The sequence below is a fragment of the Rhinolophus sinicus genome, chromosome 13, assembly GCF_057876585.1.
Source record: "Rhinolophus sinicus isolate RSI-liver-muscle chromosome 13, RSI-T2T, whole genome shotgun sequence".
In the NCBI taxonomy this organism is placed as follows: Eukaryota; Metazoa; Chordata; class Mammalia; order Chiroptera; family Rhinolophidae; genus Rhinolophus; species Rhinolophus sinicus.
Window position 1 is genome coordinate 600,632 of NC_142513.1, and position 17,479 is coordinate 618,110.

At 61.9% G+C, this 17,479-nt stretch overlaps 1 protein-coding gene across 16 annotated transcripts in view; it reads left to right on the forward strand.

The window, feature by feature from the left end:
- KCNQ2 (potassium voltage-gated channel subfamily Q member 2) overlaps positions 1-9,876 on the forward strand; it is a 47,933-nt gene extending 38,057 nt beyond the window's left edge. For 9 of the 16 annotated variants that reach the window (XM_074318046.2, XM_074318044.2, XM_074318047.2 and 6 more), the window contains 3 exons: positions 837-944; positions 3,382-3,505; positions 4,415-9,876. In XM_074318046.2, the coding sequence (XP_074174147.1) occupies positions 837-944; positions 3,382-3,505; positions 4,415-5,146 (964 nt within the window). In that variant the 3' untranslated portion in view covers positions 5,147-9,876. The remainder of the gene's footprint in view (positions 1-836; positions 945-3,381; positions 3,506-4,414) is intronic. The other 7 variants (XM_074318051.2, XM_074318055.2, XM_074318056.2 and 4 more) reach the window with 1 other exon arrangement.
- The last annotated feature ends 7,603 nt before the right edge of the window (positions 9,877-17,479 follow it).

Consider the following 17,479-nt stretch of genomic DNA (forward strand, 5'->3'; position numbering starts at 1 on the left):
TGGCAGGAGTGGAGCTCTCGTTCTGACGAAGTCGGCGTGCGCTGCCTCGGGGCACTTCCCCTGTCCTGTTCCAGGACGCCAAGCCAGGGGTCTTTCTGGGCCTTAACTTGCTCCCACTGGGCGGGGGTCAGAGGGTGACCCTTCCCTCTACCCGGGCTCAGGCCAGGAGGCCTATTGCTCAGTCCTCCCAGAGCATCCATGAGATCTGCGCTATGTGTGTGCAAATGAATGTGTGAGCCTGCACATGTGTGCATGTGAATGGTGTGTGTGTGCATATGAGTGATGTAAGTGCACGTGTGTGCATGTGTCTACACTGACTGTGTGTGTGAGTGATGCGTGTGAGTGCACGTGTGCGTGTGAGCAGACTGCGCGTATGTGTGGGAACAGTCCAGCGCCTGCCTGCCGGCCCTCCTCCCACATCTGTCACCACAGCTGTCGTGTTCACCAGTCTTCTGTCCTCAACTGTCCATATCCTTCCCTTTCTGTCGGGAAAAGCAAGCCAGGCGCACACGCAGGGAGCCGGCCGTCTGTCAATGGCCGGCCGTCCTTAGTGCTGTTCTTAGCCGGCGCCCCAGCTGTGTGCCAGCTGCGACCCGCCCGTGCACGTGCATGCTCGCCGGGCAGGCTCGGCGCCCGGGCCGTGCTCGCTTGAACACAGGGAAGATCAGCGAGCCTGGCATCCACTGCGTTGTTCGGAGCAGAACAGAGTTGTAAGACATGTCACTTGTGGCTTTATGCTGGGTTGTTCCTTCTGTTTCTGCAAGTTCCCAGCCGCCCCCCTTCATGTTGCTTCACGATGCCTTTTGCTGGTGTCTTTTTTCTCGTTTACTCGCCAGGATAGATATGATTGTGGGCCCCCCACCCCCTTCAACTCCCCGGCACAAGAAGTACCCCACCAAAGGACCCACGGCCCCTCCGAGAGAGTCACCCCAGTACTCACCTAGGTCAGGATGCCAACCCTCTCCTGCCTTGTCTCTGGAATGGCCAGTCCCCTGTGCTCCAGGCCACATGACGGCAGCACACGCACTGCTCTTCTGACAGAATGGAGGGGATATTTCTCTGTCCTTGGCAAAGCCACGCCTGGGAGAAGGCCGTCCCTCTGCAGGGCCAGACGGGCTGTGTTGGGGGCCCTCCTGCAGGATCCTGGGGAAGCTTTCCATGGACACCGTCTGCGATGTCCACTCGGGGTGGGCGCTCTCTGGGCAGACCAGAGGGTCAGCTCCACAAGGATGCACTGTGTCCAGATGTGCAGGGAGGACTGGCAGGGTTTCGAGGACCCCAGTGTCCATACCGCACCCACTGGCGCTCAGGCCCACAGGGGGTGTTGACCAGGGCTGTGGTGAGGTCTGAGCAGGTTGTGTGTCCTCTCTTGCCTTTAACACTTGTGAATAAATAGGAGGGTTGGGGGCCCAGGGAGAGCCCAGGGCCTCTGTTCTGTCTCCCACCGTTAGCGTCGCAACTAGAATTACCAATGTGGACGTCCAGCCGGTGGGAGCCATGGTGAGGGCACCCTTAGGTGGTGAGTTAGCACACTCAGACTTCGTCCTGGGGCCATTCAGAGGACACTGTAACCCATCCCACTCCTCCAGCAGGTCTGGTTGGCCAAGGGAGAGTGGAGCCCCCAGGGCAGAGATCTGAGGGTGAGGAGGGATGTACCTGGCTGCACTGATAGCTGGGGCGCAGAGGGGCCCGGGGCGTCCTGGAGGCCTGTGTGCCGGGCATCTCACCTGGCAGCTGTCCCAGGAGAGAGGAGGTCCCGGGGGAGCAGGCCTGACCCAGGGCAGCCCCAGATGGTATTTTCTGGGTCCCCTGCTCTGCCATGTCCCCCAGCCCCAAGGACGCTGGGCCCTGAGACCCAAGCTGCCCTTCTGGACACTCCTGTTGGGGATGGTTCAGAGCCATGAGCTGGGAAGGTCCTGCTGGTCCTCGGAGCACCCCAGGCCTCCTGGGTCACCACGGGGAGAGGGCACACACGTTCACTCAGAGAGCGGGCCAGAAGGACAGTTTGGTCACCTGGGGGTTAACAGCCTGAGGCCCAGGGGAAGGGGTGGCCCAGGCTCCCAGAGGACCCTCTCAGGCTGAGCTCTTGGTTCAGGCCCCCATGGGGACCAGCCATGCAGGCAGCCCGTCATGTGGCAGGGGGCAAAGGCGCTGAGCACCTGTGCCTGGGCTGTATGGACGCAGAAACGCCAGAGTATCCTTCGCCCTCCATTCTCCACTGGGGTCTGCTTGAAGCCTGAGGGTCCCCCACGCCACCCCTGCGCGCATGAGTCCAGCATGAAGCCCCGCATGAAGCATGAGGAGGCTGCACCATGGCTGACGCAAGCCTGAACCCCTCTTCTGCTTCATGCAACAGAAGGAAACAAATCACCCAAGCCCCCTGCCCTCCGTCAGTCAGGGCAGCCCTGTGGTCAGGAAGGAGACTGAGATGCAGCCCTGCCCAGCTCACACGGCCCCTGCCGGGCTGTGGGAGCAGCATCCTCCTGCACCCCAAACTTGAGAAGTGACCTTTGTGCAGGGTGCTCCAGGCCACAAACGAGGTGGGGGCTGTGTGGCTGTGGTCTGCGTCACCATCCTGCTTAGCTGCACCCTGGCAGGTCCACAGCCGCTGACCCCACGGCTGCCAGACAGCTGGGACCTTTGTTCTGAGTGAGCGTCCACATACCTGCCGAGCCCTTCAGTGGCCCTTCCTGTTCAGCATGGGGGTCGGGGAACACCTCAATGGTCACACAGAAGTCCCCTCCCCAAAGGAAGCCTCCATCTCCTTTGGTCAGCATTCAGGACCTATGGCCTCGCTGGAGGTCAGCATAGCTGTGTTCTGCATCTCACACGCATGTGCACACACACATGCACACACACCCTCTCTCTGGTTCGCAGTGGCTCTGTCTGTCCCCTCCTTTGGTTGTACATGGGCAGTTTCCTGTGTTGCTCTGTGTCCCCTCGCTCCCCGTCCTGGTGCACGGAGCCGCACGTCCTTCCTGCTTCTGTTGTGGCTGCTGCAGACATTTAACTGTCCCCACCAGCCCCAGCTGGGCCCAGGGTTGTAACACATTATGAAGGAGTAAAGCTCAGGGTGGGGGGCGGGGCTCAGGTCTAGCAGGGGACTGAGGGGTGAATGACCCCAGTTCCCTTTACTTTACTCCTCACTAATGTGCCAGCCCACTGCAATGGAGTGAACGGGTAACAGACCCCAAGGGCTCAGAGCTCAGGGTGAGAACCAGGCGCCCGGCGCCCATCTGTCCTGGCACCCAGCTGCCCCCTTGACTCTGGGCTCTGCCTGGAGCCTGGATCTGGGGGGCTGTGGCCTGGCCCAGGAGGAGAGGGCCTCGGCCGCCACACCCACCCGAACTCATGCTAGGGGGCGGGGTCTCTTCCTGGCAGAGTGGACCAGATCGTGGGGCGGGGCCCAGCAATGACCGACAAGGACCGCACCAAGGGCCCAGCGGAGGCAGAGCTGCCCGAGGACCCCAGCATGATGGGCCGCCTGGGCAAGGTGGAGAAGCAGGTGGGCCAGGTCGGGGAGGGCCACCTGGGCAAGGTGGAGAAGCAGGTGGGACAGGCGGGGCAGCGCCGCCCAGCCTTTTAGCCTGACGTATCTGAGATGGACACTGCAGGTGGGGTCCACAAGCTTCAGGGGACGTGGGGCCCTTCATAGCTGAGGGTGCTGTACTTGGACACCTTCTGCAGCTGCACCCTCAGGGCCGCAGACCCTAAGGGTCAGGAGCACCATTTGTGCCCCGTCCCCTTGCCTGGAGGGGGCGCTGCACAGCGGGACGCTGCGTACTGAGGCCTGTGAGTGGCTCTCTCTCACACTTGGCGGCCTTGTCCCCACTGCCCTCTCTTGGGAGCGAGTCCTCAGAAACCACTCACAAGGCCCTCCACTGGGCTCTGATTCTGGGAGCCAAGGAGGGAAAGGCGGTGCCGTCCATCTGTGCAGGTTGCTCCAAGGGGTGGGCTCACGGTGGGCAGCAACGTGGCCCAGGCAAGCATCAGGGTCCGGCATTCTGAAGCCCTGAGGCCACACGCAGTGACAGGTGGGGTCAGAGGCTGAGCTGCTGCTGGGACTGCTTCCTGCTGCCTCTGCACTTCTGCGGGGAGCCCCCTGGATGCTTCTACCTTTTTGGGAAGTAGACAAGGTCCCCCACCTGCAGGGAGCAGCCCAGGTCCCCCTACCTATATGGGGAGCAGCTGAGGTCCCATCTTTGGGAGCAGCCCAAGTCCCCCGACCTCTGCAGAGAGCAGCCCAGGTGCCCCCACCTGTGCGTGGAGCAGCCCAAGTCCCCCCACCTCTGCAGGGAGCAGCCCAGGTTCCCCACCTATGTGGGGAGCAGCCCAGGTGCCCCCACCTGTGCGTGGAGCAGCCCGGGTGCCCCCACCTGTGCGGGAGCAGCGGCCCCAGCAGCCTCCCTTACAGGTGCTGTCTATGGAGAAGAAGCTGGACTTCCTGGTGAGCATCTATACTCAGCGCATGGGGATCCCGCCCTCGGAGACCCAGGCGTACTTCGGAGCCAAGGAGCCGGAGCCGGCGCCTCCGTACCACAGCCCCGAGGACAGCCGCGAGCAGGGCGACCGCAGCGGCTGCATCGTCAAGCTCGTCCGCTCCACCAGCTCCGTCGGCCACAAGAACTTCTCGGCGCCCCCTGTGGCGCTCCCAGCCCAGTGCCCGCCCTCCACCTCATGGCAGCAGCAGGGCCACCCACGCCCGGGCCAGGGCACCTCGCCTGTGGGGGACCACGGCCCACTGGTTCGCATTCCGCCCCCACCCGCCCACGAGCGCTCGCTGTCTGCCTATGGCGGGGGCCACCGGGCGAGCGCGGAGTTCCTGAGGCACGAGGATGCCCCCGCCTGCCGGCCCCAGGAGGGCGCACTGCGGGACAGCGACACGTCCATCTCCATCCCGTCCGTGGACCACGAGGAGCTGGAGCGCTCCTTCAGTGGCTTCAGCATCTCCCAGTCCAAGGAGAACCTGGACGCCCTCAACAGCTGCTATGCGGCCGCCGCGCCCTGTGCCAAAGTCAGACCTTACATTGCCGAGGGGGAGTCAGACACAGACTCGGACCTCTGCACCCCATGCGGGCCGCCACCGCGCTCGGCCACAGGCGAGGGCCCCTTCGGTGATGTGGGCTGGGCCGGGCCCCGGAAATGAGGCCCCTGCGGCCTCTCCCTGACTCTTGGCCTTGAGGTTTTGAGGTGGGACCCTGGGGGCCTTTTCTTAGAGTCACATGGTGGGTGCCACGCAGGATGCGGGCAGGAGGGGGCTCTCTGGTCTCCATAGTGAAGGGTGACAAAAGTTCTTTCCCAACGAGGGGCAGCCAGGCTGGCTGTGCTCACTCTGCAGACCGTTGGCCCACATGTGTGCAGGGCTGGGTGGTGGCCGAGAACAGGCCCCTGACAGACCCCTGGCAGCCATGCAGAGGCGTGGGGTCAGAGCAGTGCCCTGAGGGGGCGCCAGCAAGGGGCAGGCCTGTCCCCCTGAGGATGTCATGTGCACGGCTGGGACGATGCCCCCTGGCCTCTTGGGTGCCCACCTGTGCGATCCGCCGGTCAGCGGCCAGCGCCATCCCTCTCCTCCCCCTGGGTTCTGAGTGTCTGTGATGGAAAGCAGCCCTAAGTGCAAGACCCTGGCTTGGAGAGCAGGGGCGAGGTCACGGGACCACACAGGAACATGGTGACTCTTGGACCTCGTGGGAAGGGCCTGCTCCTCAGGCTTCTGGAAGGGGGTCCTTGGGGGCTGTCCTGGCCGCAGGAGACCTGGGGGTGGGCGCGCTCGGCCCTGGCCGGGCGCTGGTCACCGGGCTGTGGCCAGCTATCGTCTAGAGACCCAGTGTGGGAGCGGGCTGGGTAGTTGGGGGCACTGCTCTGGGCTGGGCTTCTGTTGCAGGGTCCCTGGACTAGGTGGGCTGTGGTGACAGATTCGCACGCCATCCTTCTTGCATCCCCCATTGGTGCCCTGAGAGAAGCCAGGCCTGGACGATATATAAGCACTGGGAAAAGCCTTCAAAGCCCCCACGTGTCATTATAGGCCCCTTCCCGTCCAGAGGCCAAGGCAGCTTTGTCCTGTGGGAGGTGCTGTCCTCACTGGAGCTGACCGTCCCCACGCGCTCTCCTCCACTGACCGGTCCCTTAGCTGTGGCCTCTTGGTGTCTTGGGAGTCATGGACACCCATCCCTACCCTGGTCTCTGGGGAGCAGGAACCCACCCCCACCCTCCTCTCGTTGGTACCTGAGCCCGAAGGGCAGCAGCTTGGAGCTGGGAGCCCAAAGGCAGGCAATGTGGGGAGCCTGGTGTTTGAGGTAACAGAACAGCAAGTTGGCGCTGGCACCCCCTGAGGCAGGGACCCCGTGTGCGCCAGGCCTGGGCCCAGCTAAGCCACCTCCGCGGTGATTCAAAGTCTCTTCAGTGTAGACACCTCTGGCACTTGGTGTGGCTGGTGTGAAGTGACCCAGGCAAGTGGCCACCCTGCCCGCTGCTCCCTTTGGGGGGGTCGGGGCTGGGGTCTGCACCTCCCTGTCTGTCCCCGTGGGAGGGCCTCCAGCTGCAGGCACCAGGCAGGCACAGCAGCTGAGCGCCTACATCTGACACCAGCTCCCCGGGGCTGCTCCTGCACTGGTTACCAGCAACAGGAACTGTGTCCCCTGTGGGATCTCATGCTGGGAGGGGAGCCTTTCCCCCACCTCAGAGAGGTTTGCATTCTGTCCCACCTGCTCCATGCGCTGTGTGCCTCTGGTGACAGGGGGAGCTGGCCTGTGACGTGCGTCCTGTCCCCAGAGCAGCTCAGCCAGACGCAGGTGTCCCTGAGGTGGCAACAGGAAGGGGTGGGGCTAGACTGTCAGGTGCCCCATTCAGCAAGAAGGGCGTGAAGTCTGCTGCGGAACATCTCTGCCCCTTGGAGAGAGGAGACCACAGCTGCGTGGGAGATGGTTTGAAGGGATGCTGGGGGAGAGGCTCCCTCTCGGGGCCCCCAGACCCAGGCCTGAGCAGCGCTTGTCCCACAGCGCCCGTCCACTGCCTGTCCCTGTCTTCAGAGAAGTGTGACAGGACAGAGGCTGGATGTTCCTCAGGAAGCTTGTGCACTGTGTTGGGTGTGTGTGTGACACGAGTGTGGCTGAGAGCCGACATTCCCAGGCCAAGCGTATGTGTTAGCTGGAGCACACCCCCCTGCCCACGCTGCACCCGTGCTCACGCACACACCTGTGTACATGCAGCACCCCCCACACACATGCTCTGTGCACACTCAGGCACACACGCATGCTCACACCCACCTTTGCGCATATGCACATAGCGTGTTTCTAACTCTGGCGGCCCCATGTCTGACCCCTCACCCTGGCTCTTCCTGCTGTAAGTCACTAGGAATTAAGGACTTCAGGGGTCACTGCCGGTCCTGGGACATTGAAGCCTAGGGTGTCCTGGCTGTCCTGGGCTCCTGGGTCCCATGTGCCCTATCCCCCTCCAACCCCCACAGCTGGTCGGGCAGCCATAGAGCGTTTGGGTGGCCAATGCCCAGAAACAGCGTGGGCTGGGCCTGGGAGGTCCTGTCACCTGTGGGGTGTCCAAATGTGAGGCTGGGGTGCTGGCCGGCTTTCCGTGTCCCCCTGGCCCATGGCCCAGCCTTGTCACTGCCAGGTGGTATGTTGTCCTGTCTTCATTGGTGTGCTCTGGCCCAACAGCTCCCTCTTCTGTCCACATGAAACCTCAAACTGGGCTGCCTGAGGGATGGGGGGACCCCAGCCAGGTGGCAGAGGACTCCCTCTGGGCCTGCCTCCCCCCATGAACCCTCCTTACAGGAGGCCACAGCTGCCCTCTCAGCAAACACCGCCCACTTTGGGGGCTTGAAAGCCGCCCCAGGCTTCAGGACCCCATGCTGCGAGGGCTGCTTCATAGGGGCCGAATGTCCAGAATAGGAAGAGCCGAGACCCGCCCCTAATCACCTGACTCAGAGCCCAGGGCATCAGCAGCCAGGCAGCCTCACGCATCTTCAGCGTTATTTTAACCTCCCTTCTCCCTCACCTGGCTGGAGCCCGCCACCCCCACCCTGTGGCTGTGGATTTGACATGTGAACATGGGAGAGAAGGGGTCACCCCTTCACCGGCCATCCGTGCGCAGGGGATACCCTTACACCAGGTGCCCTTGCCCCCATGTTTGTGGATAGGACCTGGCTCTGAGACATTTCTAGACGCTTCCGGAAGCCGAGAGGGCTGGTGGGCGCTGGGAGGCCTTTGTAGAAATGCTGGCATTTGTATCTATCTCATATTCACCCCGAATTGTAAATAATGTACAGATCGGTGGGTGCAGCCACCTGCCCTTGGGTCTCAGGCTGCAGGAGCAAACAAAACAGCAGTATCCACATCCTCCGACGTCACAAGCCCTTGAAACGAATGCAGTGTGAAGAGGGACGGTTTGACCTTGAGAACCCACCGTGCAGGGCTTGGGGGCACCTTGTACCCTGCGGGCCCAATTCTGAGCCGTCGGGGCTCCATGCCCTCGGTGCCCAGTGCACACTGGCCCAGAACAACACACCCCTTCCCTGACTGATGTGGTCCTCTGCTGCCCTCAGAGGTGGTGTGCACAGACCTGCCACCTGCCTATATGTACTGACGTGTGGGGCAGGGAGGCTGGGGGGCCCTGCAGGGGGGCTGTCTGCTTTTAGTGTCCTGGGGATGGTGTCCCAGGCCAGCTTCCCTCCTGTGTTCCTGTCCCCAGGGACAGGCTCCACTTGGGTTCCTGCCAAGCACTAAGTAGACAACCAAGGAGGGCTTCCTGAAGGAGGTGGGAAGGGGGGGTGGGGACCCACACCGCTCCTGTCTCCAAGGGACCTGGGAAAGCTGGCTGCCCAGGCCAGGGCACTGTAGCCTCTGGAGCGTGCAGGACTGGGGCCCTTGGTCGTTCGAGTCTGCCGTCTTGTGAGGGGAGGGGCTGACAGCAGACCCCAGGAGGAGGTGATGATGGAAACAGGGTAGAGAGTGAGACATGCTCCTGGAGGTGAGACCCCTCTCTACCACCTTCTAAGGTCATTTGTGGGAAGAGTTGGGTGGGCCTTGTCTTGGACACTTGAGTGGGTGCCCATGGCTGGTGGAGGACATTGGGACAGGCAGATCAGGTGCCCAGATAGGAGGGGACCCTCCTGGGGGTGGGGCTCCCAGGCTGGGGTGCGTTCGTTGCCACGTGCCCCACATACAGCTCTGACCGTGTTTCATAAAGTTGCCTTAATGCGCGTTGACAGGAATTCACGGAGGTCACCCCATGCCCCCTTGGTGACTGCCAGGCCCCAACACCAGACCCCGCGTCGGCGGCCTGTCCTGTCCGCGGCCTGCAGGAGCAGCTCCATAGAAGGTGCCGAGTGGCGGCAGGCCTCACACCAGTTTTCACACCTGCTGGGGGCTCCAAGCGCACGTCCTCCTGGAACCCGCTTGCGTCCCCTCCCTGCGCCGTCCGGATGGTTTGTCACCACCAGCCGGAAGCTGGCTGTGTCTCCCCATTTGAGCTGTTGGCTGTCTTTGCACTTTCGTTCACGCTCCAAAGAATATTTCATAATGCCTTGCGTGTGCCGCACACTGGAGCACAGTGTGCCCTGTACCGTAGCAAGCAGGCCTTCTCTCCGTGACCGTGTCGCCGCCGCACACTGTCGCTTTCTAGGGACAGACGCCCAGGAATGAATCTAGTTTTCTGTGGACCAGCGCAATGCTGACTCACTCAACTCACTGTCAGGTTGATGCTTGTGCCGTGACAACGGGCCCAGCGCAGGTTCCCAGGGACCTCGGGTGTGGCATCTGGCGGCAGGGACGCACATGGAAAGTTCAGGAGAGTTCTACTGCCACAGGGACGCGTTCGGGTGCCCAGTAGACCTGTGCACTTAGTAAAGCAGCGATTCAACCTGCACAGCGTGTGACCTCTTTCCTCTTCACGTTCTCGGGGCTGCTGGCCTGTGGCACAGGCTCGTGGTAGGGACATCAACAGACTCCACGAGCTCACTGTGCTCCCATGGTGGGGGGGCGGGGGCCTCACACTCTCCACGGTCAAGACCTGGGCTTTGTCAGTGTCCTGTCGCTGCCATAACAAAGGACCCCAACTGATGGCTCAGAACAACAGATCTTCCTCCTCACCGACCCCCCCGACCCCCTCCATCCCAGGCTTGCTGCCTGTGACCCTTCTCCCCGCTGTCAGGAGCAGCTGGGGTCCTGGGACAGAAGCCTCGGGGTCCCCCAGGAAACGCTAGCCTGGTCCTTGGGCATGGGCTCTGTGCACAGGGGTCCACCAGCGTTTGGGGAAGGCATCCTGCCCTACTGTCCTCAGAGCCACTCCCTACTGTCTTTGGCACCTGCCCTATCACTGTACCCACCTCCTCTTCCATCTTGCGCCCCTCCATCTCCCTGGGAGGGACCCCGGCAAGTGCCCAGCTGTGTGGGTTTGAGCTGCAGTGGCTGTGCCTCCCCTGCCCTCCAGACTGTCCGTCCAGACAGTCCGTCCCCACCAGACCCTCCCGGGGCTCCCTGGGGTTCATAACCTATAAGAGCAACTTAGCAGGGCTCAGCAGCCTGAGAGGTAGTGACCGGTGACTGGCACCCAGCCCCTTCACAGACGTCCTGGAGGTAGGGAGGGCCTGGCAGACCCGGGCCACCAACAAGAAGCCTTTGTGTTACAAGCCTTCCAGGAAGTTCTGGGCTGGGGTGACTGCGTTTGGGGGAGAACCAGGCTGTGCTCCAGGCGCTGCTGGCTCCTGCCTGCAGGCTGGGCTCACCTCTGTTCACTCACAGCATTAACCAGCGTCCCCTGCCCATCCCCACTAGAGCCAAGGGACCGAGGGCTGCAGAACCATCTCAGGACATTGGAAACTTCTGCTGTGAGCTCGGGGGCCCACCACGGCCGGCATGGCCCTCAGACACCTGGGCTGGCACACTTCACTCTACCTGATTTCTGAGCAGTTTGGGGGGACCGTGAAACCCGGACTCCAGTGCACTCTGGGAGTTCTCTAGCAGCCTCTCCATGCTGTGTGCAGGAGGCTGAGGCAGGAGCCCACCTCTGTCCTCCCTCCCCATGGCCATGGGAGAAGAATGTCATGATCTGCTTCCCCATAGCAGTGTTTGAACTGGATACCTTATTTTTTTGTGCCAAGCAGTTTCTCTGTTTCTAGGAACTGTCACCTAGGAGTAGGGTGATTTGGGCTTGGCTGTGATTAACAGAGAAACCCTAATATACCGTGGGTTCAACAGAATAGACTCATGTTTGTCTCTCATGGTCTACAAGTCCAGAGGGAGCCTGTCTCGACCAGTGTGGCAGGTGGCACTGTGGTGCTGGGGACCCAGGACCCTCCTGTGTTGTTGTTCGGTTCGACATGGCTTCCTCCTCAGGGTCACCACATGGGCCAGTGTGGCTGCAGAGTGTAGCCATTGCACCTGCATTCCAACTAGCAGAAGGTGGTGTGGGGAAGGGCACACTGTCTCACACACACACACACACACACACACACACACACACACACACACACGGCTTCCACTTACGTCCACAGAACCCAGTCAGTCTGTGGTTAAGACTGGGAAATGGAGCCTTTATACTGGGTGCCACGTGCCCAGCTAAACCCGGGGTTCCACACCAAGAAAGCAAGAGAAAGGTCCCTGGGGGACCCAAGCCGGTCCCAGTTCTGTTCCCAGAAGCGCTCACAGGCCCTGGGCCAGATACTGGTTGCCAGCTGATGGCAGGATGAGCAGAGCAATGCAGGGAATGGCAGGCGTTTTAGGTTCTTTGTGGCCCTGTGGTCCCCATTGCTCCCTGACATGCCCAGAGCTTTCCCTGCCCTCTCTGTGTGTGGCCCACGTGGCCACGTACCCGCTCAGGCATGCACCCCATTCCCTTATGATGGCATGCATACCATCACCCATGAGGTATCATCACCAATCACCCCATTGTTCAAGGGAGGAAACCAAAGCACAGAGAGCTTGGGGTGCCCCTGGTCAGAGGTAAGTGGAGGGACAGGATGTGGCCCCCAAACTTGCCTGGGGTGTGACCAGATCGCACGGTGGAGCTGGGCCCTAACTAAGTTGCCCTCTGGAGTCCCCCAACTCAGCCACCCTGGTTTCTGGGACCATCTGTATGTCCCCCCTCACTCCCGAGCTGTCACCTGGGTCCCACAAGGCACCTTGTCCACTCCCAGCACCTGACCTGGCACAGCCGAGGAGATGGGCAAGGCTGCAGATGATTGAGTCAGAGATGGCCAGTCGGTGGGCGAGCCAGTGGCTTCCAGGCTGGTGTTCTGGGCTGTGAATGGAGTAGGGGGGCCAGGGCGCATGGCTCTGGGCTCAGATGAGGGGCCACTGCAGACCCCTGGGGGAGAGCTCTGCCTGCCAGTGGTGCTGGCTGAGGGGCATGGGCGGGAGAGTCTGCGGCCCCATGGCCTGCCTACCATGTGGCCGCTAGGGCGCTCGGGCTGCCGGCTCCTCCTCCACCTCCTGACCCTCTTCCCGCCCTGGACAAGCTGTCCACGAGATGACACCCTAAATATACGCTCTGCTCCGTGGTGACCTCAGCGAGGCCCCCACACAAGCACAGACGCCCCCACAGATGCACTGTTCTGCCTGCTGTCACCCACATCCCATGGGGGTTCCGTCGCGAGGGGGCACATTGCAGGCATTGCAGGCGTCTCTGAGTGCCCAAAGGAGAACAGGGCACAGAGGACCTGGAGGTGTTTGTGGTGCCAGAGGGGCCGTGGTCAGTGGAGTGACAGGACATGGGGGGGACTGACGTCCTGGGCAGGATCAGCTGCTGGGGTGATGCCGACCCCCACGTGTGCCAGATGCCTGAGGACGCCACTCTCCCCGGGATAGCATGGACACCCCCCCACCGCCGCCCTCAGGGCCCCAGAGCCATTGTGTGCGGGATGCCACCAGGTGGCAGCGTTCGCCCAGAGGCGGGCTGCCATGGAAGCCGCCTGCACCCAGCCCACAGCCAGGCCAGGGCACATCATCTCCTGCCTTAGATTCCTTAACCTTCACTCAGGACGTGGACCTGGCTGCTCACACAGCCCCAGGGGACCCTCAGGCCTGCACCCCCCGGGGTCCTGGTGGCCCAAGGCCCTGAGGGGATATTCTCAGAATTGGCCCAGCCCCAATTTCTACAACAGGCCTGAAGGTTTCTCAGCAAGTGGCCACCACACTTCATTCATTCATGCATTCATTCACTGAGTAGGTTCGTGCTGGTCACAGGGTGAGTGGAGATGAGGTGCACACGGGCCTCGGGACCCTGGACAGCAGCTAGGAAACCTTGCCGGGGACGCAGCACAGAGACGGCTGTGGAGGTGCGCTCGGTGCCCCGCAAAGGGGCTGTGCTGGGATGCAAGCCAGGCCAGGCCATCCTGGTGACTGCCCGTGGGGGCGTTCATCTCTGTTGAGGGCAAGGCCTACTGGTCATCTCGCAATCAGCCCGGGGTGGGGGGTGTTTGCAGCCGGCCAGCCCTCCAGGGAGGACTCTGGGGCCGACTGCTCAGAGCAGTCCCGGGAGGTCACTCATTCGATGGGTCTGGCCGCCTCACCCCAAAGGCCAGACCTATTCCTAGTGGCAGAGGTGAGTGACCCCTGCCAGGCTTGGGGGCTGAGGGGACAATGGGTTAGGGGTCTATGGGGGCAGCTCTTCGCTGTCCTGGCTTCTGTCTGGCAGCCCTTCCTCAGATGTCACCTAGCTCCTCTCTGACTCAGTGCACTGTCAGTCTTATAGCTCCAGGATTGGTGATCACTCAGCTTCAGTTTGCCCTGGCCTGTTCGCCACCCTCAGACGGGCTGTGTCACACCCACGACAGTCGCTTTTGGTAGCCCAGCCACCCAGACTCCTCTCAGAGTAAAGCCCACAACTGGCCCCAGGACCTCAGGGCACCCACCTGGCCGAGGCCAATGGCCTTATCCCCTGCCACATTCCAAACAGATCTCTTGTAATATAGTCAAACTCTGTCCTGGGTGGCTTGTGGTCCACTAATACCTTCAGTCTTTTTCTCATGACTCAATCTCAGCCTAGGATAGTGAATTCAGGTTTTTGTTTGGAAGCCCTGGATCAGATTTCACCTTGTGCTGGTTAAATTTTATCTCTGCCTGGACATGGCAGACCCTGATCTTATCATCTGCAGATGTTGTCATCTGCAGCCCTGCTCTTGGAGGGAGGCTCTCTCAGCTCTACTTCTGGCACAGATGTCCCTGGATGGGGCTTCCCACCAGAGACCAGAGTCCAGAAACCAAATCCCTCGTGTGTGTTGGCTTCACAGCGTCTGGTGGCCAGTGAGTGCCTGGTGGTGGCCCTGCTCTAGCCACCGCCTCCTGCGTCCCCTGGCCAGGAGCTGGAGAGCAGCTCAGCCACGTCAGACTCCCTCCCTGACATTCAGAGTTGCTAATTTTCCATCCCACGATAGGTTTGACATTTGCAGTGCAGTGGGGTTGTGTTGACTTCCTTCCTGAGAGGCATGGACACCAAATCCTCCTGGCTCCGCAGTGAGCCTGTGAGGGGCGGCCCCACGTCCCTGCCTGAGGCAGACCTGGTGCTGCGGGAACCTGCAGCCCCTACCCGACCTCCATCCTGCCCAAGCCTCTCTCTGGAGCGGCTTCCCCCCTGAAGGTTCCCTGATGGGCTGGCGTCAGGGCGTGTTCCTATGAACCTGATCACACCCTGCTCCTTCATCGTGTAGGTGCCTCCCTCCTGGGTCAGCTCCGGGGGTCAGGCGCTGGCTCCTGCTCCCCTTTGCACCACAGCCCCCACACAGGACATGCACAGTCGATGCCCAGGCAGCGGGGTCGCGTTCCCAGCAGCACTGGTGACTCGGTGCCCCCTCTCCTAGATTATGCTGTGCACGCAGAGGGCACAGAATGGTGGGGAAGCACCACCATTGGAAGCTCCCGGTGGGGAAGGCTGGCTGGCTGGCTGTCTGCAGACAGATGTCAGCCTGAGGGACTGAGCAGGTGGGGGGGGGCAGGGGCAGGGGCATGGCCTGGCTCTGCAGCAGATTTGCTGGGAGGAGACCCAGCCCTGCCCTCACAGCCTTGCCCCTCCCCAGGCTTCTGATGGGGGTTCAGCTTGGGGTGGGAGGGAGAGAGGTGGCTGTGAATGCTGCCGGGCGGAGTGGCTAATGGAGGGCCAACACCAGGCAAGGGGTTCTGTCCTGGGACAGGAGGGGTGCTGGGCCTGGCTTCCCAGAACCTTCAGTGCCAACGATGCCTGGAAGCAGTCCGTCTTCTGCAGTGGCTCCTGTGAGTTCTGGGGTGAACTTGGTGTTCCCAGGGGCTGGAGTGAGCCCGTGCACTTCCAGAAGGTGCACCCCTCAGGACAGGCAGAGTTGGGGTGGTGGTCTCCAGATTCGGATCTCCTTGGCCCCATGGTCAGAGAACACACACCTCAGAGCTCTGTCCTGTGAAGGGGCTCAGAGCCATGCAGAGGAGTCCAAGGGAGTCCCCTCCCCCAGGTAAAGACCAGCGTCCTGGTGTGAGGCCCTGGGTTCCAGTCCAGCCAAGCTCAGCTGCAGGCCCTGCTTGTGTTGTTCCGCGTCCCCTGGGGGGAAGGGGGTCCCCAGCCCCAGGCTGCAGGGAGGCTGATCAGGGCTGGTCCGGTGGAAGCTGAGGCACACCACTGGCCAGCAGAGCCTGTCTCCCTGTGGCTCGCGCCGACACTTGACACGAGTGGGGAAGCCACTTGCCCACAGCCACAGGCAGGGCGGCCAGGTGCTTCAGACCCCACCCTGCTCTCTGCACCCCGACACCCCCAGTTCTGCCAGGAGCAGTGATGCCCCCGGAAGCCTCAGCCTTTAAATCCAGGCCGATGGTAGGACACGGGGAGTGAGGCAGAGGGGAGTGTGAGAGACTCCCCAACCCAGTGCTCTGTGTAAAGCTGCAGAAGTGGTCACAGGCACCACACTTCAGTTTTGTAATTCAGGAACGCCAAGTAAATCTCCAATCATTGTACCACTAAGGAAATAAAACACAATACAAAGAATGAGGAACACCAGGCAGTGAAAACCCGTCATGTGGGGTGGGCACTGATGCTGGGGCTGTGCCAGGCAGGTTACTCGGAAAACCAAGTTCCCAGGCCTGAGACACCTTCCCCCGCCAGCCTGCATGCACCCTGGGGTCACTGCTGGGGGGCTGGCTGTCACCCCCTCAGGCTGAAGGGGTGACTGAGGAAGAGAGAGTCCTTTTCTCCAGGCAGCGAGAAATGCTCACATAAATATTTTATGTGAGTTAAAAAAACAATTCGGCCGAGATAAGCCTCTTTCTCAGATAGCCCTGCCAGCACCGACAGGCCGGTGACGTGGAAACCTGCAGGCACGTCAGCAGGGAGGACTCTGGCCTGTCACCACCACTGGGGGCCAGGAGGGAGGGCACCTGGCTGCCCTGGGCAGCTGTGCCGGGGAACAGGGTGCCTTTGGCTGCAGGTCCCTGACTTGAAAGGAAGGCTGGGTCAAGGGCAGATGGACTATCCCTCTGGGAGGGGCCCAGCCTGGATGACAGCTGCACGCAGTGGGGACGTGGGGCGGGCATCCAGGTGCAGTGTGCACGGGCCTTTCTGCACATACAGTGTAGGAACCAGGGCTCAGAATTCAAGCTGTCTGGGGCCCCAGAGCCCCTCACGGTGGGAACCACCTTTCTGCGGGGCAGGATGCACAGCCACGGGATTCCTGGTCCTACCCAGCTCCATCTGCCCAATGCCACCCGAGGGCACAGGGGCTGTGCCGCCCTCCCCCTGCGGGTGGGGCCTGAGAGCCCCCGTCCGGTGCAGCCCTTCCATCTACATTAGGCTGGGAACGTCCCCACTCTGTGTATCCATCTGTCCTTCCAGCGGCACCCTCCCTCTGCAACCCGACTCTGTCCAGCACACACTCCCCAGGACAAGGGCACGGACCTCGACAGCTACAAACACCTGGGGTGCTGGTGGCCCCATTTTAGAGATCAAATGGAGGAGTCAGGATTCTGTCGCACCCCAGGCCCAGGCGGACCTCCTGCTGGCATTTGCTTGGCTCCACCAGCTGTCTCTGGAGTTTTCCAAGGGCCTGGAATCCTGAGTGCCTTGCTGTGACAGGGACCCCCCAGGCAGCAAATTGGCTGCTCCAGAAACGTCACTGGCACTGGGACAGTGATGCTGCCACTCAGCTGGAGGCCAGAATCCACCCCATCTCATCATGGCAGCAGGAGGGAGGGAGCAGACAGAGGCCTCTGGTGAGCAGGCGGCTACGGAGGTGCAGCCACCCAGCGCCACTGAAGGGCTGGCCACCCGCCTCCCTCTCCTAGGGCCAGGGCCAGGTTGCCCTCTTGTCCCTGGTGATGTGTGTGTCCTGTGGGGCCCCCTTTCACTCTAGCTGAAGGGGGAGGTTGTCTCTCTGTCTTCAAGACATACTCTGGAATGAATGAGGCTGTGGACACGAGGCTCACGGCACCGTGTCCTGGTCACCGGCTTGTCCCCTTGGGGGCTGGGCTTGGGGTCATCGTGCCCTCTGCGCTCCCAATCTGCCGGCCAGCACAGC